The 24,650-nt window shown below is 46.0% G+C and overlaps 1 protein-coding gene across 7 annotated transcripts in view; it reads left to right on the top strand.

Annotated features, from left to right (window-relative positions):
* psd3l (pleckstrin and Sec7 domain containing 3, like) overlaps positions 1-24,650 on the top strand; it is a 157,707-nt gene that overhangs the window by 62,231 nt on the left and 70,826 nt on the right. For 5 of the 7 annotated variants that reach the window (XM_020457338.2, XM_031802301.1, XM_031802302.1 and 2 more), the window contains 4 exons: positions 11,650-11,844; positions 17,611-17,691; positions 17,925-18,037; positions 18,983-19,041. In XM_020457338.2, coding sequence (XP_020312927.2) covers positions 11,650-11,844; positions 17,611-17,691; positions 17,925-18,037; positions 18,983-19,041 — 448 coding nt within the window. The remainder of the gene's footprint in view (positions 1-11,649; positions 11,845-17,610; positions 17,692-17,924; positions 18,038-18,982; positions 19,042-24,650) is intronic. The other 2 variants (XM_020457339.2, XM_020457343.2) reach the window with 1 other exon arrangement.

Genomic DNA, 24,650 nt, shown 5'->3' with positions numbered 1-24,650 from the left:
CATTATCTACTTGAGGCTAAATAGATTTTATTTATGTATTATATTAAGTTAAAATTAGTGTTCATTCAGTATTGTTGTAATTGTCATTATTACAAATAAATGTGGAAAAAAAACGTCTGATTTAATCCGTATCTGCTTTTTTTGTCCTTCAATAATCGGTATCGGTGTTGAAAAATCACAATTGGGTAACCCTCTGTAGTGCCTTGCGGTCGGAGGCCGAGCAGTTGCCATACCAGGCAGTGATGAAACCCATCGGGATGCTCTCGATGGTGCAGCTGTAAAACCTTTTGAGGATCTGAGGACCCATGTCAAATCTTTTCGGTTTCCTGACAGGGAATAGGTTTTGTCGTGCCCTCTTCACGACTGTCTTGGTGTGCTTGGACCATGCTAGTTTGGTGAAACGAGTCCTATATCGACATAACCTGAAAGGCTGCTCAGCAAGGAAGAAGCCACTGCTCCAAAACAGCCATTAAAAAAGCCAGACTATGGTTTGCAACTTCACATTTGGACAAAGATCGTACTTTTTGGTGAGATGTCCCCTGGTCTGATTACACAAAAATAGAACTGTTTGGCCGTAATGACCATCGTTATGTTTGGAGGGAAAAGGGGGAGGCTTGCGAGCCGAAGAACACCATCCCAAACGTGAAGCACGGGGGTGGCAGCATCATGTTGTGGGGTGCTTTGCTGCAGGAGGGACTGGTGCACTTCACAAAAAAGATTGCGTCATGAGGTAGGAAAATGATGTGGATATATTAAAGCAACATCTCAAGACATCAGTCAGGAAGTTAAAGCTTGGTCTCAAATGGGTCTTCCAAATGGACAATGACCCCAAGCATACTTCCAAAGTTGTGGCAAAATGGCTTCAGGACAACAAAGTCCAGGTATTGGCGTGGCCATCACAAAGCCCTGACCTCAAATCCTATAGAAAATTTGTGGGCAGAACAGAAAAAGCGTGTGAGAAAGGAGGCCTACAAACCTGACTCAGTTACATGAGCTCTGTCAGGTGGAATGGGCCAAAATTCACCCAACTTATTGTGGGAAGCTTGTGGAAGGCTACCCAAAAAGTTTGACCCTAGTTAAACAATTTAAAGGCAATGCTACCAAATACTACTTGAGTGTCTAAACTTTTGACCCACTGAGAATGTGATGAAAAGAAATAAAAGCTTAAATAATTTTTTCTCCTATTATTCTGACATTTCACATTCTTAAAATAAAGAGGTGATCCTAACTGACCTAAAACTGCATTTTTACTGGGATTAAATGTCAGGAATTGTGCGAATATGAGTTTAAATGTATTTGGCTAAGGTGTATGTTAACTTCCGACTTCAACTGTATGTACGTACAGTCACTGTGGGGAAGACGTCATCGATGCACTTATTGATGAAGCCAGTCTGTGCTAGCAAAAGAGTCCTGTAGTTTAGTATCTGCTTCATCTTTATGCGTGCCATCCATCCAGGTGGTAATGGGTATGATGCGTGCCATCCATCCAGGTGATAGTGGGTATGATGCGTGCCATCCATCCAGGTGGTAGTGGGTATGATGTGTGCCATCCATCCAGGTGGTAGTGGGTATGATGTGTGCCATCCATCCAGGTGGTAATGGGTATGATGCGTGCCATCCATCCAGGTGATAGTGGGTATGATGCGTGCCATCCATCCAGGTGGTAGTGGGTATGATGCGTGCCATCCATCCAGGTGGTAATGGGTATGATGTGTGCCATCCATCCAGGTGGTAGTGGGTATGATGCGTGCCATCCATCCAGGTGGTAGTGGGTATGATGCGTGCCATCCATCCAGGTGGTAGTGGGTATGATGCGTGCCATCCATCCAGGTGGTAATGGGTATGATGTGTGCCATCCATCCAGGTGGTAGTGGGTATGATGTGTGCCATCCATCCAGGTGGTAGTGGGTATGATGTGTGCCATCCATCCAGGTGATAGTGGGTATGATGCGTGCCATCCATCCAGGTGGTAGTGGGTATGATGCGTGCCATCCATCCAGGTGGTAATGGGTATGATGTGTGCCATCCATCCAGGTGGTAGTGGGTATGATGCGTGCCATCCATCCAGGTGGTAGTGGGTATGATGCGTGCCATCCATCCAGGTGGTAATGGGTATGATGCGTGCCATCCATCCAGGTGGTAGTGGCTATGATGCGTGCCATCCATCCAGGTGGTAATGGGTATGATGCGTGCCATCCATCCAGGTGGTAATGGGTATGATGCGTGCCATCCATCCAGGTGGTAATGGGTATGATGTGTGCCATCCATCCAGGTGGTAGTGGGTATGATGCGTGCCATCCATCCAGGTGGTAGTGGGTATGATGCGTGCCATCCATCCAGGTGGTAATGGGTATGATGTGTGCCATCCATCCAGGTGGTAGTGGGTATGATGCGTGCCATCCATCCAGGTGGTAGTGGGTATGATGCGTGCCATCCATCCAGGTGGTAATGGGTATGATGCGTGCCATCCATCCAGGTGGTAGTGGCTATGATGCGTGCCATCCATCCAGGTGGTAATGGGTATGATGCGTGCCATCCATCCAGGTGGTAATGGGTATGATGCGTGCCATCCATCCAGGTGGTAGTGGGTATGATGCGTGCCATCCATCCAGGTGGTAATGGGTATGATGTGTGCCATCCATCCAGGTGGTAGTGGGTATGATGCGTGCCATCCATCCAGGTGGTAATGGGTATGATGTGTGCCATCCATCCAGGTGGTAGTGGGTATGATGCGTGCCATCCATCCAGGTGGTAATGGGTATGATGCGTGCCATCCATCCAGGTGGTAATGGGTATGATGCGTGCCATCCATCCAGGTGATAATGGGTATGATGCGTGCCATCCATCCAGGTGATAATGGGTATGATGCGTGCCATCCATCCAGGTGGTAGTGGGTATGATGCGTGCCATCCATCCAGGTGGTAATGGGTATGATGCGTGCCATCCATCCAGGTGGTAATGGGTATGATGCGTGCCATCCATCCAGGTGGTAGTGGGTATGATGCGTGCCATCCATCCAGGTGGTAGTGGGTATGATGCGTGCCATCCATCCAGGTGGTAATGGGTATGATGCGTGCCATCCATCCAGGTGATAATGGGTATGATGCGTGCCATCCATCCAGGTGATAATGGGTATGATGCGTGCCATCCATCCAGGTGGTAGTGGGTATGATGCGTGCCATCCATCCAGGTGGTAATGGGTATGATGCGTGCCATCCATCCAGGTGGTAATGGGTATGATGCGTGCCATCCATCCAGGTGGTAGTGGGTATGATGCGTGCCATCCATCCAGGTGGTAGTGGGTATGATGCGTGCCATCCATCCAGGTGGTAATGGGTATGATGCGTGCCATCCATCCAGGTGGTAATGGGTATGATGCGTGCCATCCATCCAGGTGGTAATGGGTATGATGCGTGCCATCCATCCAGGTGGTAATGGGTATGATGCGTGCCATCCATCCAGGTGGTAATGGGTATGATGCGTGCCATCCATCCAGGTGGTAATGGGTATGATGTGTGCCATCCATCCAGGTGGTAATGGGTATGATGTGTGCCATCCATCCAGGTGGTAGTGGGTATGATGCGTGCCATCCATCCAGGTGGTAATGGGTATGATGTGTGCCATCCATCCAGGTGGTAGTGGGTATGATGCGTGCCATCCATCCAGGTGGTAATGGGTATGATGTGTGCCATCCATCCAGGTGGTAATGGGTATGATGCGTGCCATCCATCCAGGTGGTAATGGGTATGATGCGTGCCATCCATCCAGGTGGTAATGGGTATGATGCGTGCCATCCATCCAGGTGGTAGTGGGTATGATGTGTGCCATCCATCCAGGTGGTAGTGGGTATGATGCGTGCCATCCATCCAGGTGGTAGTGGGTATGATGCGTGCCATCCATCCAGGTGGTAGTGGGTATGATGCGTGCCATCCATCCAGGTGGTAGTGGGTATGATGCGTGCCATCCATCCAGGTGGTAATGGGTATGATGCGTGCCATCCATCCAGGTGGTAATGGGTATGATGCGTGCCATCCATCCAGGTGGTAGTGGGTATGATGCGTGCCATCCATCCAGGTGGTAATGGGTATGATGCGTGCCATCCATCCAGGTGGTAATGGGTATGATGCGTGCCATCCATCCAGGTGGTAATGGGTATGATGCGTGCCATCCATCCAGGTGGTAATGGGTATGATGCGTGCCATCCATCCAGGTGGTAATGGGTATGATGCGTGCCATCCATCCAGGTGGTAATGGGTATGATGTGTGCCATCCATCCAGGTGGTAATGGGTATGATGCGTGCCATCCATCCAGGTGGTAATGGGTATGATGCGTGCCATCCATCCAGGTGGTAATGGGTATGATGCGTGCCATCCATCCAGGTGGTAATGGGTATGATGCGTGCCATCCATCCAGGTGGTAATGGGTATGATGCGTGCCATCCATCCAGGTGGTAATGGGTATGATGCGTGCCATCCATCCAGGTGGTAATGGGTATGATGCGTGCCATCCATCCAGGTGGTAATGGGTATGATGCGTGCCATCCATCCAGGTGGTAATGGGTATGATGCGTGCCATCCATCCAGGTGGTAATGGGTATGATGCGTGCCATCCATCCAGGTGGTAGTGGGTATGATGCGTGCCATCCATCCAGGTGGTAATGGGTATGATGCGTGCCATCCATCCAGGTGATAATGGGTATGATGCGTGCCATCCATCCAGGTGGTAGTGGGTATGATGCGTGCCATCCATCCAGGTGGTAATGGGTATGATGCGTGCCATCCATCCAGGTGGTAATGGGTATGATGCGTGCCATCCATCCAGGTGATAATGGGTATGATGTGTGCCATCCATCCAGGTGGTAATGGGTATGATGCGTGCCATCCATCCAGGTGGTAATGGGTATGATGCGTGCCATCCATCCAGGTGGTAATGGGTATGATGTGTGCCATCCATCCAGGTGGTAATGGGTATGATGCGTGCCATCCATCCAGGTGGTAATGGGTATGATGTGTGCCATCCATCCAGGTGGTAATGGGTATGATGCGTGCCATCCATCCAGGTGGTAATGGGTATGATGCGTGCCATCCATCCAGGTGGTAATGGGTATGATGCGTGCCATCCATCCAGGTGGTAATGGGTATGATGCGTGCCATCCATCCAGGTGGTAATGGGTATGATGCGTGCCATCCATCCAGGTGGTAATGGGTATGATGCGTGCCATCCATCCAGGTGATAATGGGTATGATGCGTGCCATCCATCCAGGTGGTAGTGGGTATGATGCGTGCCATCCATCCAGGTGGTAATGGGTATGATGCGTGCCATCCATCCAGGTGGTAGTGGGTATGATGCGTGCCATCCATCCAGGTGGTAATGGGTATGATGCGTGCCATCCATCCAGGTGGTAGTGGGTATGATGCGTGCCATCCATCCAGGTGATAATGGGTATGATGCGTGCCATCCATCCAGGTGGTAGTGGGTATGATGCGTGCCATCCATCCAGGTGATAATGGGTATGATGCGTGCCATCCATCCAGGTGATAATGGGTATGATGCGTGCCATCCATCCAGGTGATAATGGGTATGATGTGTGCCATCCATCCAGGTGGTAGTGGGTATGATGCGTGCCATCCATCCAGGTGGTAATGGGTATGATGCGTGCCATCCATCCAGGTGGTAGTGGGTATGATGCGTGCCATCCATCCAGGTGATAATGGGTATGATGCGTGCCATCCATCCAGGTGATAATGGGTATGATGCGTGCCATCCATCCAGGTGATAATGGGTATGATGTGTGCCATCCATCCAGGTGGTAGTGGGTATGATGCGTGCCATCCATCCAGGTGGTAATGGGTATGATGCGTGCCATCCATCCAGGTGGTAGTGGGTATGATGCGTGCCATCCATCCAGGTGGTAATGGGTATGATGCGTGCCATCCATCCAGGTGGTAATGGGTATGATGTGTGCCATCCATCCAGGTGGTAGTGGGTATGATGCGTGCCATCCATCCAGGTGGTAATGGGTATGATGCGTGCCATCCATCCAGGTGGTAGTGGGTATGATGCGTGCCATCCATCCAGGTGGTAGTGGGTATGATGCGTGCCATCCATCCAGGTGGTAATGGGTATGATGCGTGCCATCCATCCAGGTGGTAGTGGGTATGATGCGTGCCATCCATCCAGGTGGTAATGGGTATGATGCGTGCCATCCATCCAGGTGGTAGTGGGTATGATGCGTGCCATCCATCCAGGTGATAATGGGTATGATGCGTGCCATCCATCCAGGTGATAATGGGTATGATGCGTGCCATCCATCCAGGTGATAATGGGTATGATGCGTGCCATCCATCCAGGTGATAATGGGTATGATGCGTGCCATCCATCCAGGTGGTAGTGGGTATGATGCGTGCCATCCATCCAGGTGGTAATGGGTATGATGCGTGCCATCCATCCAGGTGGTAGTGGGTATGATGCGTGCCATCCATCCAGGTGGTAATGGGTATGATGCGTGCCATCCATCCAGGTGGTAATGGGTATGATGTGTGCCATCCATCCAGGTGGTAGTGGGTATGATGCGTGCCATCCATCCAGGTGGTAATGGGTATGATGCGTGCCATCCATCCAGGTGGTAGTGGGTATGATGCGTGCCATCCATCCAGGTGGTAGTGGGTATGATGCGTGCCATCCATCCAGGTGGTAATGGGTATGATGCGTGCCATCCATCCAGGTGGTAGTGGGTATGATGCGTGCCATCCATCCAGGTGGTAATGGGTATGATGCGTGCCATCCATCCAGGTGGTAGTGGGTATGATGCGTGCCATCCATCCAGGTGGTAATGGGTATGATGCGTGCCATCCATCCAGGTGGTAGTGGGTATGATGCGTGCCATCCATCCAGGTGGTAATGGGTATGATGCGTGCCATCCATCCAGGTGGTAGTGGGTATGATGCGTGCCATCCATCCAGGTGGTAGTGGGTATGATGCGTGCCATCCATCCAGGTGGTAGTGGGTATGATGTGTGCCATCCATCCAGGTGGTAGTGGGTATGATGCGTGCCATCCATCCAGGTGGTAATGGGTATGATGCGTGCCATCCATCCAGGTGGTAATGGGTATGATGCGTGCCATCCATCCAGGTGGTAGTGGGTATGATGCGTGCCATCCATCCAGGTGGTAGTGGGTATGATGCGTGCCATCCATCCAGGTGGTAGTGGGTATGATGCGTGCCATCCATCCAGGTGGTAATGGGTATGATGCGTGCCATCCATCCAGGTGGTAATGGGTATGATGCGTGCCATCCATCCAGGTGGTAGTGGGTATGATGTGTGCCATCCATCCAGGTGGTAGTGGGTATGATGCGTGCCATCCATCCAGGTGGTAATGGGTATGATGCGTGCCATCCATCCAGGTGGTAGTGGGTATGATGCGTGCCATCCATCCAGGTGGTAATGGGTATGATGCGTGCCATCCATCCAGGTGGTAGTGGGTATGATGCGTGCCATCCATCCAGGTGGTAATGGGTATGATGCGTGCCATCCATCCAGGTGGTAGTGGGTATGATGCGTGCCATCCATCCAGGTGGTAATGGGTATGATGCGTGCCATCCATCCAGGTGGTAGTGGGTATGATGCGTGCCATCCATCCAGGTGGTAGTGGGTATGATGCGTGCCATCCATCCAGGTGGTAATGGGTATGATGTGTGCCATCCATCCAGGTGGTAGTGGGTATGATGCGTGCCATCCATCCAGGTGGTAGTGGGTATGATGCGTGCCATCCATCCAGGTGGTAATGGGTATGATGCGTGCCATCCATCCAGGTGGTAATGGGTATGATGCGTGCCATCCATCCAGGTGGTAGTGGGTATGATGCGTGCCATCCATCCAGGTGGTAATGGGTATGATGTGTGCCATCCATCCAGGTGGTAATGGGTATGATGTGTGCCATCCATCCAGGTGGTAATGGGTATGATGCGTGCCATCCATCCAGGTGGTAATGGGTATGATGCGTGCCATCCATCCAGGTGGTAATGGGTATGATGTGTGCCATCCATCCAGGTGGTAATGGGTATGATGTGTGCCATCCATCCAGGTGGTAGTGGGTATGATGCGTGCCATCCATCCAGGTGGTAATGGGTATGATGTGTGCCATCCATCCAGGTGGTAATGGGTATGATGCGTGTCATCCATCCAGGTGGTAATGGGTATGATGCGTGTCATCCATCCAGGTGGTAATGGGTATGATGTGTGCCATCCATCCAGGTGGTAGTGGGTATGATGTGTGCCATCCATCCAGGTGGTAATGGGTATGATGTGTGCCATCCATCCAGGTGGTAATGGGTATGATGCGTGCCATCCATCCAGGTGGTAATGGGTATGATGCGTGCCATCCATCCAGGTGATAGTGGGTATGATGCGTGTCATCCATCCAGGTGGTAATGGGTATGATGCGTGCCATCCATCCAGGTGGTAGTGGGTATGATGTGTGCCATCCATCCAGGTGGTAATGGGTATGATGTGTGCCATCCATCCAGGTGGTAATGGGTATGATGTGTGCCATCCATCCAGGTGGTAATGGGTATGATGCGTGCCATCCATCCAGGTGGTAATGGGTATGATGCGTGCCATCCATCCAGGTGATAGTGGGTATGATGCGTGCCATCCATCCAGGTGGTAATGGGTATGATGTGTGCCATCCATCCAGGTGGTAATGGGTATGATGTGTGCCATCCATCCAGGTGGTAGTGGGTATGATGCGTGCCATCCATCCAGGTGGTAGTGGGTATGATGTGTGCCATCCATCCAGGTGGTAATGGGTATGATGTGTGCCATCCATCCAGGTGGTAATGGGTATGATGCGTGCCATCCATCCAGGTGGTAATGGGTATGATGTGTGCCATCCATCCAGGTGGTAATGGGTATGATGTGTGCCATCCATCCAGGTGGTAGTGGGTATGATGCGTGCCATCCATCCAGGTGGTAGTGGGTATGATGTGTGCCATCCATCCAGGTGGTAATGGGTATGATGTGTGCCATCCATCCAGGTGGTAGTGGGTATGATGTGTGCCATCCATCCAGGTGGTAGTGGGTATGATGCGTGCCATCCATCCAGGTGGTAGTGGGTATGATGTGTGCCATCCATCCAGGTGGTAATGGGTATGATGTGTGCCATCCATCCAGGTGGTAGTGGGTATGATGTGTGCCATCCATCCAGGTGGTAATGGGTATGATGTGTGCCATCCATCCAGGTGGTAATGGGTATGATGTGTGCCATCCATCCAGGTGGTAATGGGTATGATGTGTGCCATCCATCCAGGTGGTAATGGGTATGATGTGTGCCATCCATCCAGGTGGTAGTGGGTATGATGTGTGCCATCCATCCAGGTGGTAATGGGTATGATGTGTGCCATCCATCCAGGTGGTAGTGGGTATGATGTGTGCCATCCATCCAGGTGGTAATGGGTATGATACATTTACTGTTGCTTAATATAAAAAAAGTCAGGTAGACACACACACACACACACACACACACACACACACACACACACACACACACACACACACACACACACACACACAGCACTAGACAGTGTATTAAACCATTTTTTTGTTTGTTTTTAGAGCAGTGGGTTATAGTAAAATGATGGGATTAAACACTGGTATGTTGATGTAGGGAAATGGGATGCAAATGGGAAACGCTGTCACAGTGACCTTCTAGTCCTGCCTGATGTTCAGGGCCACGTTCAGTATGCAAATGTTGCAGATAGTTACACTTCTAAATGTCCTGAATCGAGCTGGCATGATACCTTTATATATCAATAACCTATTTCACATGCTGTTCCAAATTGTTCCCTACTGAATGCTCCTCTGGATAAACAGGGCCATTTAGTTTGACTCGTTTTGCTCTGTCTTCCACACGTCCCTTTTTTTGCAGTGGTTTAATTGCAATAGTAGTACATAGCCTACATTTCTATTACAGAGACCTATTGTACTGCTGTGTGCTTGTACGATCAACAGGTGGCAGTGCAGTATAAACTATTGGGCTTTCTTTTTTACCCAGTACAGTGTTGAAAAAGCCCACCAACTCTTGACTGGCTATATTGTTTTCATTTATAAGCACAGTCATGTGGTATTGCTCCATGTTATCCACTCTTATTAAGCACATTAGTATTGCAGTTGTCCTAAGTTCCTGGTGCAGTATGGCTGATAGAAATAGACCTTTCATACCAGCTGACCTTTCAACTCCATTACTGGATATTGCGCTCCAATAACTAGGATTTTACGCCTGAGAGTGATGCAATTAATTGTGTTACTACCAATGAACCCATTTACAGTAGGCCAACATTTGCACAGAAGTTAGGAACTCAAGTTGTTTCTCAACTCTACAGTTTTGTTCAAATTACGTTTTTTATTTATTTAGCGGTTGTCCTTGTGCAACATCAAATCGCTTACCATTCATCATGGTTCATCATGCCACCTGCCCGCTGTGCCAGCCTTGCTGGAGAGAAATGGACCGAGCAGCACACACACACCCTGGATGTTACAGCTTAATTGCTACTGACACCGCCTCTCATCGGGGCCGGCCCTGTGCGAGTACTCCCTAATGGCTGGTTCTAGCTCGTCCTTGTCATTCCCTCTTTTCTCTCTCTGTGTTGTGAGTGGATCCACTGTGTTCTATCTGTGAGGCAGCAGAACCTGCTCCTCTGATCCAGTACTGGGTTTAGATACTGCATATACCCCATTCCATCATCTCACTGATCTAGTTTGAGGATCCCCCCTGATGCCCACTCATGGTGATAATTTTATATTTTTTTTACATGTTGGACTGTCTGGTTAGATGTAAGATGGATTCCTTTCTTAGTCTAGGTACAGGTCGTCATTATAAATAAGAAATGGTTGTTAATTGACAGGCTGGCCTCGTTTGAAAGACAATCTGCTGTATTTAGCCTAGCAGTGTGTAGGAAGTACACTATTTGTACTTGGCGTCACTTCTAATATTGGGTCAATGGGAAGGTGATCCCAGTGCTAATACTGCCACCATCACAGTCTGTCTTTATTTCACCCATCAGCATGAACTTAATGTGCAGCCATTATCTTCCCAGCAGGTAAAAGCAATTGACATGACATTGTCAGGAATGAAAGGCAAACTACAAAATAAGCACTTGACTCCCAGGCTCCACTGTCACTGCAATCTGATGTCTCCAAGGAGTTTATATGAAACGTTTCAAATGAGTGTCAGGCAGAAGAAAAGCACAGAACTGGATTGAAAAGCACAGAACTGGATTGAAAAGCACAGAACTGGATTGAAAAGCACAGAACTGGTCTAACAGGTTGAAACGGGGAGGGACAAACCTGAACTTGTCAATTTTTAGAAATGCATGTTTTAGTTTTTCCGTGAATGAATACGGCCCTAGTTTGACATGATTAATCTATAGGTTTCTGGGACCAAGCTTTTCAGTGTGTGATCCCCATTGCAAGCCCTTCAAGGTGTGCTCTACGTTCTAGATTTGTGTGTTGACTTGTAGGCGACAGGTTTGACCAGGGTTATTTGTGTTTGGGGTAATGCTTGGTTATTGTGCCCTGATAAACATCTCTTTCACTCTCCCTCTTGCTCGCTTTATATTTCTCCTCATCTCTCCCATCCTTCTCTCCCAGCAGTGATGCAGGGCTGAAGACGGCGCTGTCGGACTGGGACTCAGACATGGGCAGCACGGAGCGGCTGAAGGACAGCACGGACACACTGCTCAATGGAAACCGAGGAGACCAAGAGGGGGCCCAGCGCCTCGCACGACGGCTCTACCACCTGGAGGGCTTTCGCCGCTCCGACGTGGCCAAGCACCTGGGAAAGAAGTGAGTGTGTCCTACCCTATACTGTTACCTAAACCAGGTCTCCTTCATGTCCTCTACTGTTGTTACCTAACTCAGGTCTCTACTCCTTCTCAGACTCTGTGGTCAAGGACCTGGGGTCTGTTGCATAAAACATCTTCAGTTAATTTCACCCTTTTCTCTTAGTTTCCTTAACTTTAAGTTAGATGCGCAAAATATTTTAAGGTGAATTTCCCCCTTAAATTAAGTGAAAAATGTAAGGGTTCCCACAAGGCCCCTTAACTGCTTTATTCAGTATGGATATCAATGTAAACAGCATTTGTGGAGGTGAATATTCCTTTCATCTGTTCTGCTTACATAAGGAAAACCATCAACCAGCTAGCTACTTAGCTAAACAATGGAAGGTGCACAATCTATGGCTACAAAGTTAGCTGGAGTTTGTTTGTTTACCAGCATAATATCACTGCTTATCTAAAACACCGTTTTTGACAGGGAAATTACTGCTCTTTGCTGAAAATGATGTGGTGCGGATAGTTATGAATTCCATTTGTGATGAGTCAATGAAAGGTCAACAAACATGATCTCCCAACCCTAGAAATCCCACACATGCAAAATCCAGTATTTTATTTGCATGCTGGCATCAAAAATAGTCCTGGCTAAACAGCTGCCAATACAGGCTTGGTCTTTGCTTAATTTATGCATTTGTTGTCTCATCACTTTCTAGTTGCGTCGCCAATGCCTCCTTATTTAGCGCACTCCTTTTGACACTAGCTCTATGGGACCTTGTCAAAAGGAGTGGACTAAACAGGGCATAGGGTGCCATTTGGAATGTAGCTTTGGCCAGGATTTCCTTTGGTTCTAGCGACTCATCCAATTTCCTAATGCTGCGGGTCTGCTTCCCTGCCAGGCCTGAATGTTGCCCTGGGGTGCAGCTGTTCTGCCTCTAGGACCCCAATCCTTTTATACACCCCCTCACTCCAGAAGAATAGCACCTCCTCCTCCACCTGCAATAACCGCAGCACACACACACCTCTCACAGGCCTGTCAGACAAACACTTCAAAATGCCCCAAAATTGGACCCCTCAGTGGTATTGATTACATACCACATTCTATAAATAATAATTTTGTGTCTATGCTGCACTAGGGTTGATGTGTGTGTGTGTGTGTGTGTGTGTGTGTGTGTGTGTGTGTGTGTGTGTGTGTGTGGTGACAAGCACTACAAAGAAATAGGATATGCTTGTCCTGTCTCAAGGATTAGATTCTACTACATGACTCGCTACTGACCTCACCAGATGTGAGATACTTAACGATGCACTACGTTGCAAAATCACGGGCATTAATATGGAGTTGGTCCCCCCTTTGCTGCTATAACAGCCTCCACTCTTCTGGGAAGGCTTTCCACTAGATGTTGGAACATTACTACGTGGACATTACTACGCTTACATTCAGCTACAGAAGCGTTAGTCTGTTTGTGCACTGTTAGGCGATTAGGCCTGGCTCGCAGTCGGCGTCCCATTTCATCCCAAAGGGATTCGATGGGCTCTGTGTAGGACAGTCAAGTTCTTCCACACCGATCTCGACAAACCATTTCTGTATGGACCTCGCTTTTTGCACCGGGGCATTGTCACGCTGAAACAGGAAAGGGAGTTCCCCAAACTGTTGCCAGTTTGTTGGAAGCACAGAATCTTCTAGAATGGCATTGTATGCCGTAGTTCCAGGGAAGGGAAATCTGAACGCTAAGGGGCCTAGCCCGAACCACGAAAAACAGCCCCAGACCATTATTCCTCCTCCACCAAACTTTACAGTTGGCTCTATGCATTGGGGCAGGTAGCGTTTTCCTGGCATCCGCCAAACCCAGATTTGTCCGTCGGAACGCCAGATGGTGAAGCGTGATTCATCACTCCAGAGAACGCGTTTCCCCTGCTCCAGAGTCCAATGGCGGTGAGCTTTACACCACTTCAGCAAACGCTTTGCATTGCACATGGTGATCTTAGGCTTGTGTGCGGCTGCTCGGCCATGGAAACCCATTTCATGAAGCTTCCGACAAACCATGCTTGTGCTGATGTTGCTTCCAAAGGCAGTTTGGAACTCGATAGTGAGTGTTGCAACTGAGGACAGACACTTTTTATGCGCTTCAGCACAGGGCAGTCCCATTTTGTGAGCATGTGTGGCCTATCACGTTGCAGCTGAGCCGTAGTTGCTCTTAGACATTTCCACTTCAAAATAACAGCACTTACAATTGACTGGGACAGCACTAGCAGGGAAAAAATTATGAATTGACTGATCAGTACTATAGTGGTGTATCTTGCTGTTCATGGCAATTTAAGATTAAGATCACAAGGTCCAATCGAAATTTGACTTCCACCTTGTGTGGGCCTCAGTGTCTTGCACAATGGCAGGCAATGGCATCTAGGATTTGATTCCAGCAACCCTCTGTTTGCCAGCCCATCACCAGGATTCGAACTGGCAGCCCTCCGGTTACTGGCTCACCTCTCTAAGCGCTAGGCTACCGGCTGCCCCAATGTCATATAGCTGTCTCAGTTTAACCATGACATCAACTTGGAGTGCGTTGTTAAAGAAGTTGTCACAAAAAGATCTGACATGTTCAGAGATTCAGCTAATGAGCAATGTGTCAACATGGAACATCCCACTAACACCTCAAAAGGATATGGTTACTAAGTACCTTCACCTCCAAAAGGTACTAAGTACTTGAACACACACTCAGAACACTCTTGGAGCCACCAGCTGTCTCGCACTAGCTACCTTCAAACAAACACCTCCTGTGCTCTTTAGTATGGTTGATTCAGGAGAAGGTGGGCCATGCATAGGCCACCAATGCCTTGAATCCTCTTGACATCTGAGCCACTCATCCTGTCAGTTACGCCCCATTCACCAGCCCTGCGCTTGGACCGCTCCCCTCACTTAGAAAGACGAACATGCCTAATGAGACGAGCAATTGGATCGTCACTTACCATTTGATCACATAGTGACTTCTCTTTTTCCGCAGAAACTGGCAAAGAGCAAATTCCTGTCTGCTCCATGGGTGTAGATGGGGGGGGAGGACCTGGTTGTTCTGCCTCAACCATTCTTCCTTTGGCATTTCTGCTGCTACTTTCCTACAGAGCTTCACCACCATCCCCCATAGGCCTCTTGTTCCAATCTGCTGCGGACGCTGCCCTCACCCCCCCAGTACCTGTGTGGCACTCACCTGATGGACGCCCTCTACCTGGTGTGCGGAGAGAAACGCCCAAAGAGAGACTCGGATCTTCTTCCAGAGTTCCTCTCGCTGAAATCGGTCCAGAAGAATGAGGTAGAAGAGTACCAGATGGATATGATGGTTAAGAGAGTCATCTTGGATCTGTGCTGCCACAACCCCTGCAACGTTTTCCACCATGAGTAAATACTGCAACGGAAGCCCCGACGTCACACAGCTTGGCCTGCTTCACTCAACGCTCAGAGACAAAATCACGTGTCTCAAAGATCTGCTTTAAGAACAAGAAAAGTTCTGTGAAGAAAAATGTTTTAAAAAACTGACAACAATGTTGCTGGCTAGGTTGTTACTGTCACCGTTAAGAGAAAGAAAAGGAGACGATTGCTCTCTTTCTAATAATCAGTGGCCCTGATTTTTGTTTTTATTTTGTCATTCCAACTCCTAAGGTAATTTAAAACAGATCTGGGACCAGGCTAGTGGAAATGAGTAGCATAATAACATCAGACCGGTCTGTTTAATTTGACTGCTGTGCCAGAAGGCTCGGATTGGAAAGTTTTATTCAAAACGACAAACTGATGAGAATTGAGGCAAATTAGATAATCACCACCAATTATCATTTCAATTACACTTAGGAAATTGGGCAGAACAAATTAGGCTTATTAGCATATTTTAGTAAGACGTTATGAAATGGTATTAGGGCTGTTTTGTTTGTCAATTGCCATCCTCAGCGACTTTGGGTTCTTTTATGAGCTCTATACAAAACCTATTGCACCAACATACGTATGCCAAATTCTGGAGAGCTACTCCCCAGTACACCCACTACAGTCAGAGTCAAACAGCCTGCTAACACCAGCCGCAAATCTGTGCAGCATGGGTGACGAGGCCTTCGCACATGTCCCCTCAGCTCTTCAACACTCAACCTGCACACGTGTCCCCTCAGCTCTTCAACACTCAACCTGCACACGTGTCCCCTCAGCTCTTCAACACTCAACCTGCACACGTGTCCCCTCAGCTCTTCAACACTCAACCTGCACACGTGTCCCCTCAGCTCTTCAACACTCAACCTGCACACGTGTCCCCTCAGCTCTTCAACACTCAACCTGCACACGTGTCCCCTCAGCTCTTCAACACTCAACCTGCACACGTGTCCCCTCAGCTCTTCAACACTCAACCTGCACACGTGTCCCCTCAGCTCTTCAACACTCAACCTGCACATGTCAAGGAGGCAGCTTAAATTTCCTCATTTAAAAACAACTGAAGACTGACCTATTCCAGCTAAATTTTGTTTGATTGCTTAATCTGCTTAGTCTTGTCTTTGACATCAAAATATAACCTAATGCATAGTTTTTTTTCTTTCTACTTTTTGTTGTTTTTACCTGTTTTCCTGTGTGCGGTGAGGGCGGAGAATATACTCTACAAATTATTATTAGTATTCATTGGAATAACCCCAAATTGAACTGGCTGTCAGATGCACACAGATTTTTAAGGAGAGTCTCTGATCAAATACAGTGGTCTGTGTCGCCAAGGAAACCAACTCCTACATTGCTTTGTCCTTTATTCTGACTATTCCCAGATACAGCTGTAGTGGCCAGTAATATTTGGTGTGTGTGTGTGTGTGTATATATACAGTATATAAGATACTATAAATACTTAACATGCGACTTGTAATTAGCCTATTAGAATGTTTTTCTGATTCCATAAAGATAATAAAAAATATACAAGCAAGCATTAGGCAATGAGTTGACGTTGACTAGCAAGAATTTGTCTGAGAATTTGTCTATATCAAAGGCATAAATTGTATTAAAATTGTGCAATGAATGGATTCACATACAAGGCGTAAAGCTTAATTTACAAAGCATACTTCTAGGCATATAGATCCTGAACTTGGAAGACAAAGCATGAACAAAGAGATTTGATCATATAACCTTCCCCTGTGGACTGGGTACAGGATAAGAGAGAACGAAGGCATTTAATTCTGAAGGTGTCACCTTTCAACATAAAACCAAGACAGAATTCCTAAGACAAAAACCCTTTGCGTAATAGTAAATCAGAGTTCACCCTGTGCAGATGCAAGTTACCACCGAGATCATGCATCCATGGATAACAACAGTTATCTAGAGTAAACACGTTTCAGATAGATACAATACATGATGGATACTATAGAATTATTCTGTCACAATATTCAGTCCACTGAATACTTCAACAGATATGCATTTTGCCTAGTCCTTGGGCATTGTCCTTTGATCCTGGACCATTTGCCATGCAACTCCATGTGTCAGAGCACATAAATTAGGGCCAAGCCGATAAAGCCCAGATAAAACCCCCGCTAGAGCCTTAGGTAGAGCTAGAAGCTGTGTTTTAGGTATGAAAGTGATGTGCTCTGTACACGGCTCTGTACACGGCTCTGTACAAACCAGTAAGAGCCTGAGATCCTTGACCCTTTCAGGGTAGTGTGTGGGGAGTTTTGAATCCTCGTGGCAAGGCAACAGTTACCTATAAACTATTTACTTGTGAGTTTTGTTACTGGCAATTGTGGTCTTCGATGTGTATCTAAACACCATCTTCTTTCTTTCTTACAGCAATGACTTCAGCAAGATGGTTGCTGAAGAGTACCTTACATTTTTTGAATTTACAGGGATGACATTGGACCAATCTCTCAGGTAACCATTTATCACTATTGTAGCCATTTGACACATTTAGTTCAAGCATGAAGGCAACAAAGGCATTTCTCAAAAAATAGAGGTTTAATGCCTGCCTCCCCGGTAATCCAAATAAATTACATCTTGATATGACCAGTGTTTTGTTTTTCCTCAAGAGACCCAGGGTCCTCTTCGAGCCCTGATATTGATGTATGCACTTCATTTCATCTGACTTGCTGCTTCTGTGTCCTCAGATCTTTCTTGAAAGCTTTTGCACTAATAGGCGAAACCCAGGAGAGAGAACGGGTTTTGATCCACTTTTCCAATAGGTACTATCAATGTAACCCCACCGTCATCTCCTCACAAGGTACTTGTTAACTTCTTTGTGTCTATGCTACATGACTTGACAAGTGGTTTGAGTGATTAAACAAGATTGAATGACTGGCAATATGAAAAGTGCTTACCCAATGGCTGACATACCAAAGATTTTGTCATATCTCAGTGTGTGCTGAAGGGTTACTATTTGCTGTGTTAGTTCCACTAGTTATACTGGGTGGTGCCAGCCCTGAATGCTGATTGGCTGACAGCCATGGTATATGACACTGTATACCATGGCTATTGGCAAAATATATATATTTTTTACTGCTCTAATTACGTTGGTAACCAGTTTATAATAGCAATAAGGCACCTCGGGGGTTTGTGTGATATACGCTTTGCGTCGTGCATAAGAACAGCCCTTAGCCGTGGTATATTGGCCATATTCCACTCCCCCTCATTGCTTGATTATATCGTGTAGCTTCATTGGCTCAGTAGTCGTATTAGACTAGTCTTTCTAACAATGTCCATTTCAATGGAATCAAATGCATTGGTTTTTACCTTCAAATGCAGTCTACAGTACTCGCCCAATACCAGTGTCATGTCTTCCATAGCAACAGTCTTAGTAACAACAAGCCTCTGACCAGTATGGGTAAAAGCTAAAACGGTCCTCTCGTTGCCATGGAAGTGATGTTACACCACTATGTAGAAATGGATGAACTGATCTTCATTGGGGGGACTTGTTCCTTTTCTAGAGGGCATCTTTATAAATCTGTGCATGATGTGACATTTCAGCAGCATGAGAAAGATAAAACTATGTTTTTGTACCTTGCTGGTCTAACCAACAGTACGCACCACAACCTGTATCCCGTTGCTCATGAAATGTAACATTAAAAAAATATTTGTTGATGTACATATGAGCACAGAACAACCATCCGTCATTGCTAAAATGGGTACTCCTAAAATTCCCCTTCACTAATTAACCACATTTTTGCAGATGGAGCCCATTGCCTTACATGTGCTCTGATGCTGTTGAACACGGACCTTCATGGCCATGTAAGTTCTTCACTCTCTTTCTCTGCTGAGCTTTTGACCTTTTGTTCCTGCCATTCTAACCCTTTAGAAACACTACACTAATCTTATCACATAAGGCATTGTTAAAGGGGCAATCTGCAATTCAAACAGCAGCAAAACATCCACCCTGACAATTTTTTGGGGGGTTAAAACAACTGACGTTTGGGAATGGAGAAATGTAACCACTCTCAAATGACTAGACAGAGCTATAGATGTAAGGACTGACCCTCCATGAGATCAAGGGGATAGTGTTAACCATGTTTTGAAGTTATACATTGTTTACAAAAAAAATAAAATAATCTAAAATAAGCTAATTTAAGGTTCTGATGGGGTGCATCATTTGACCTAAGCTCATAAGGCATTTCTAAGTTCGATTCTTCAATAATGATTGGCTATAGACCATACTTAAAATATATATAATGATTGGTTATGGATCATACATAAAATATATATATATATAATGATGGGCTATAGATCATACATAAAATATATATAATGATTGGCTATAGATCATACATCAAATATATATAATGATTGGTTATGGATCATACATAAAATATATATATATATATATAATGATGGGCTATAGATCATACATAAAATATATATAATGATTGGCTATAGATCATACATCAAATATATATAATGATTGGCTATAGATCATACATAAAATATATATAATGATTGGCTATAGATCATACATAAATAAATGTATAATGATTGGCTATAGATCATACATCAAATATATATAATGATTGGTTATAGATCATACATAAATAAATGTATAATGATTGGCTATAGATCATACATAAATAAATGTATAATGATTGGCTATAGATCATACATAAATAAATGTATAATGATTGGCTATAGATCATACATAAAATATATATAATGATTGGCTATAGATCATACATAAATAAATGTATAATGATTGGCTATAGATCATACATAAATACATGTATAATGATTGGCTATAGATCATACATAAATAAATGTATAATGATTGGCTATAGATCATACATAAATAAATGTATAATGAATGTACCAACCCCAGATTGCCCCTTTTTGTGTCTTTCCAAGGAGACTCACTAATATATATGTTTGATTACAAAAACTGCAATTATTCTTATTCTAAATATTAAGCTTGTGCCTCAAAGATAATTGAATCATTTTTAACTTCATGTATTCATGTATTTATTTTTTACATCATCCTCTCTGAGAACTGGCTACTAAATTACAGGCTTTTATTTGATTTAGTGTTTTTTTTAAGCTTTGAGCAATTTATAAAGTGAAGGCTACCACTTCACCCTGGGATCCTCTCCAGTCCCTCCTGTAAAATGGCTGAATACTCCTAGACAAGGACACAGAGCAGTGATGAATGGCTATCGAAGCGGTGCCTGTCCAACACACACCTTCTGTTTGGGAACAGGGGCAGTTAAGAGGATGACTGGTTGGTTTGCCCACCACCACAACTCAATAAATACTGGGATCAATAGTTTTCGGGGGAAATCTGTCCATTTAGTTATATAATGTGCTCCTCTTACAGAGACGAGGGGTAGGCTATGCACTCTGATGATTCCAATGTGCATGTAAGTGATGGAAAGTAGTGTTAATGTAACTTTGTATTGGCTCAAGGTTTTGGATATTTTCTCCGTCTGGTCAATGTTTTTTCTCCCATGTACCATCTGCTTGTGGCTCCCTACTCGGCCATACAGGCTTTGGTTAGGTAGGCATTAGTCAGTCTGATCAACACCCTGACACTGTTTGACAGACTCGGTTTGCTCTTAAGGAAGCCTTGTCTCACTTCTAAGTCCAGCTAACTGTCAAACACATTGCAACTGGTGAGAGATTACATTTATTTGAATTAGTCTCTTCCCTTTCTGACTAGACTTTTGATTTCAAATAAATAAAATACTACACTGAACAAAAATATATAGTCAACACGTGAAGTGCTGGTTGCATATTTCATGAGCTGAAATAAAAGATCACAAAAATGTTCCATATGCTCAAAAAGCTTATTTCTCAAATGTTGTGCACAAATTAGTTTACGTGCCTGTTAGTGAGCATTTTTATCCTTTGTCAAGATAATCCCGCCACTTGGACATGTGTGGCATATCAAAAAGCTGAATAACACTTAGCCTACAATGGTCACGTACCCGCAGAAATGTAATTAACATAATACAAAAATCCCCATCAAAATCCGTCTGTTTTAAACTAGATATGCGGTACCAGTCAAAAGTTCAGACACCTACTCATTCCAGGGGTTTTATTTATTTGTTACTCTTTTCTGAATTGTAGAATAATAGAAGACATCAAAACTATGAAATGACACATGGAATCATGTACTAGCCAAGAAAGTGTAAAACAAATCAAAATATATTTGAGATCCAGTTGGAAGGTGAACCTTCACCCCATTCTGAGGTCCTGAGTGCTCTGGAGCAGGTTTTCATCAAGGATCTCTCTGTACTTTGCACGTTCATCTTTCCCCCGATCCTGACTAGTCTCCCAGTCCCTGCTGCTGAAAAACATCCCAACAGCATGATGCTGCCACTACCATGCTTCACCTTAGGGATGGTGCCAGGTTTCCTCCAGACGTGAGCCTTGGAATTCAGGCCAAAGAGTTCAATGTTGGTTTTATCAGACCAGAGTATCTTGTTTGTCATGGTCAGTCCTTTAGGTGTCTTTTGGCAAACTCCATGCAGGCTGTCATGTGCCTTTTACTGAAGAGTGGCTTCCATCTGTCCTGATTGGTGGAGTGCTGCAGAGATGGTTGTGTTTCTGGAAGGTTCTTCCATCTCCACAGAGGAACTCTGGAGCTCAATCAGTGTCCGTCGGGTTCTTGGTCACCTCCCTGACCAAGGCCCTTCTCCCGTGATTGCTCAGTTTGGCCAGGCGGCCAGCTCTAGGAAGAGTCTTGGGGGTTCCAAACTTCTTCCATTTAAGAATGATGGAAACCACTGTTCTTGAGGACCTTCAATTAAGGTCACAGTTATGAAAACGTAGGACACTGAAGAGGCCTTTCTACTGTGAAAATACCAAAGAAAGATGCCCAGGGTCCCTGCTCATCTGCGTGAACGTGCCTTAGGCATGCTGCAAGGAGGACTGCAGATGTGGCCAGGGCAATAAATTGCAATGTCCGTACTCTGAGACGCCTAAGACGGCACTACAGGGAGACCGGACGGACAGCTGATCGTCCTCACATTGGCAGACCATGTATAACAACACCTGCACAGGATCGGTACATCCGAACATCACACCTGCGGGACAGGTACAGGATGGCAATAACTGCCCGAGTTACACCAGGAATGCACTATCCCTCCTTCAGTCCTCCGACTGTCCGCAATAGGCTGAGAGAGGCTGGACTGAGGGCTTGTAGGTCTGTTGTAAGGCAGGTCCTCACCGGCAACAACGTCGCCTATGGGCACAAACCCACCCTCGCTGGACCAGACAGGACTGGAAAAGTGCTCTTCACTGAGGAGTCACGGTTTTGTCTCACCAGGGGTGATGGTGGGATTCACGTTTATCGTCGAAGGAATGAGCGTTACACCGAGGCCTGTACTCTGGAGCGGGATCGATTTGGAGCTGGAGGGTCCGTCATGGTCTGGGGCAGTGTGTCACAGCATCATCGGACTGAGTTTGTTGTCATTGCAGGCATTCTCAACACTGTGCGTTACAGGGAAGTCCTCCTCCTCCCACCAGCCATACTGCTTGTTCTGTATGTGATTTCCAGCGAGACAGGAACGTCAGTGTTCTGCCATGGCCAGCGAAGAGCCCGGATCTCAATCCTATTGAGCACATCTGGTACCTGCTGGATCGGAGGTTGAGGGCTAGGGCCATTCCCCCCAGAAATGTCTGGGAACTTGCAGGTGCCTTGGTGGAAGAGTGGGTTAATATCTCACAGCAAGTGTCAAATCTGGTGCAGTCCATGAGGAGGAGATGCACTGCAGTACTTAATGCAGATACCAGATACGGACTGTTACTTTTGATTTGCCCCCTCCCCCCCTGTTGTTCATGGACACATTATTCAATTTTTGTTAGTCACATGTCTGTGGAACTTGTTCAGTTTGTCTGTTGTTGAATCTTGTTATGTTCATACAAATATTTACACATGTTAAGTTTGCTGAAAATATACGCAGTTGACAGTGAGAGGATGTTTATTTATTTGCTGTGTGTCGGTATGTTTCCTGATCGTGTCTCTGATATAGGACAGACTCTTAAACAAACTTTCTTTTAATATGTTCCATGTAGTGAATGTTATTGAATGTGTTTCTATTGGCTGATATCCATAATGACAAAAAAAAAAAAGATACCTTAATTAAGGGATGCGTGCAACGGATTCGTTCTTTCTGTAATAAAGCCCTTTTGTTGGAAAAACCAATTCTGATTGGCTGGGCCTGGCTCCCAGTGGGTGGGTCTAGGCCCACCCATGGCTGTGCCCCTGCCCAGTCATGTGAATTCCATAGATTAGGGCCTCATGAATAAATTTAAATGGACTGAATTCCTTAGATGAACTATAACTCAGCTGAATCTCGGAAATTGTTGCATGTTTATTTTTGTTTAGTATAGTTCAATGATTACTCTGCTGCACGGGGCCCACAGCACTATGCCATTAAAACATGATTAAACTCTGCCATTAGAATAGCATCGCTGTGTGGCCACGAGCTGCTATGCTGTGCTAACATGAAAGCATCTTCTTTTTGTTGCTGGAACTGTGTTTTCGAGAGCCCTGAGCGAAAACAACCTGCTGTGAATTGGTCACTAAAGTATATGTACCTTCTCAGGGGGGATGACTTGTGCTCATTGGCACTATGGGCAAGTTATGGGGTGCACACAGCCACCAGAGGCTCTCTCTGACCTTGCCTGTAAGTAGTCACAAGTCTTGTTCTGAAGGTTGGGGGGACTAAACATAAGAAATAGTTTGCTAGTGAGTTGAAAAACGGGGAGGTTATTTTAATGTCTTAGTTGGGTCCACGGCGTCATCGCACAGTAAATGGATGCCTCTTGGTGTAGCATAGATTAGAGAGAATCTCTGAACAACAACAGAATTTTGATGTGAAGTATGCATCCTAAACACAATGTATAGGATTTCATTACACTCTTGCACTCTAACACTCGTACACAGAGAGATTGTCAGCTCTTGCAGTTATATTGATCAAAACGTGCTCGGTGTTGCCTTTTGGAAATCGTGTGCCAGTCTGAACATTTGTCAGTGCCGTCCACCTACAAACTCTGGCCGGTGTTGGCAGGAACCGTCAAGTCATTGGAACAAACACCGTCTGCTCATTCTGTTAGAATTAGAACAAGCGGTTGCAGTGAATACTAGCTTTCGTCCCCTACACTATTAACAGCAATATTAGAGTGATCTAGTCTACAACCATTTCGTACTGAGAAGGAAAAACCTTGTTCAATCTTTACTAATGATACATGTAATGTTACAAGTATTTTTATGTTTCTGAGAGACAGTAGTACAGGGTTCCATTGGGTAACAGAGCCCTTACTTTCTGAGAGACAGTAGTACAGGGTTCCATTGGGTAACAGAGCCCTTACTTTCTGAGAGACAGTAGTACAGGGTTCCATTGGGTAACAGA

Source organism: Oncorhynchus kisutch, linkage group LG23, assembly GCF_002021735.2.
Source record: "Oncorhynchus kisutch isolate 150728-3 linkage group LG23, Okis_V2, whole genome shotgun sequence".
NCBI classification, from domain to species: domain Eukaryota; kingdom Metazoa; phylum Chordata; class Actinopteri; order Salmoniformes; family Salmonidae; genus Oncorhynchus; species Oncorhynchus kisutch.
The sequence above is the reverse complement of the archived record's forward strand: the minus strand, read 5'-3'. Positions and strand labels throughout refer to the sequence as shown.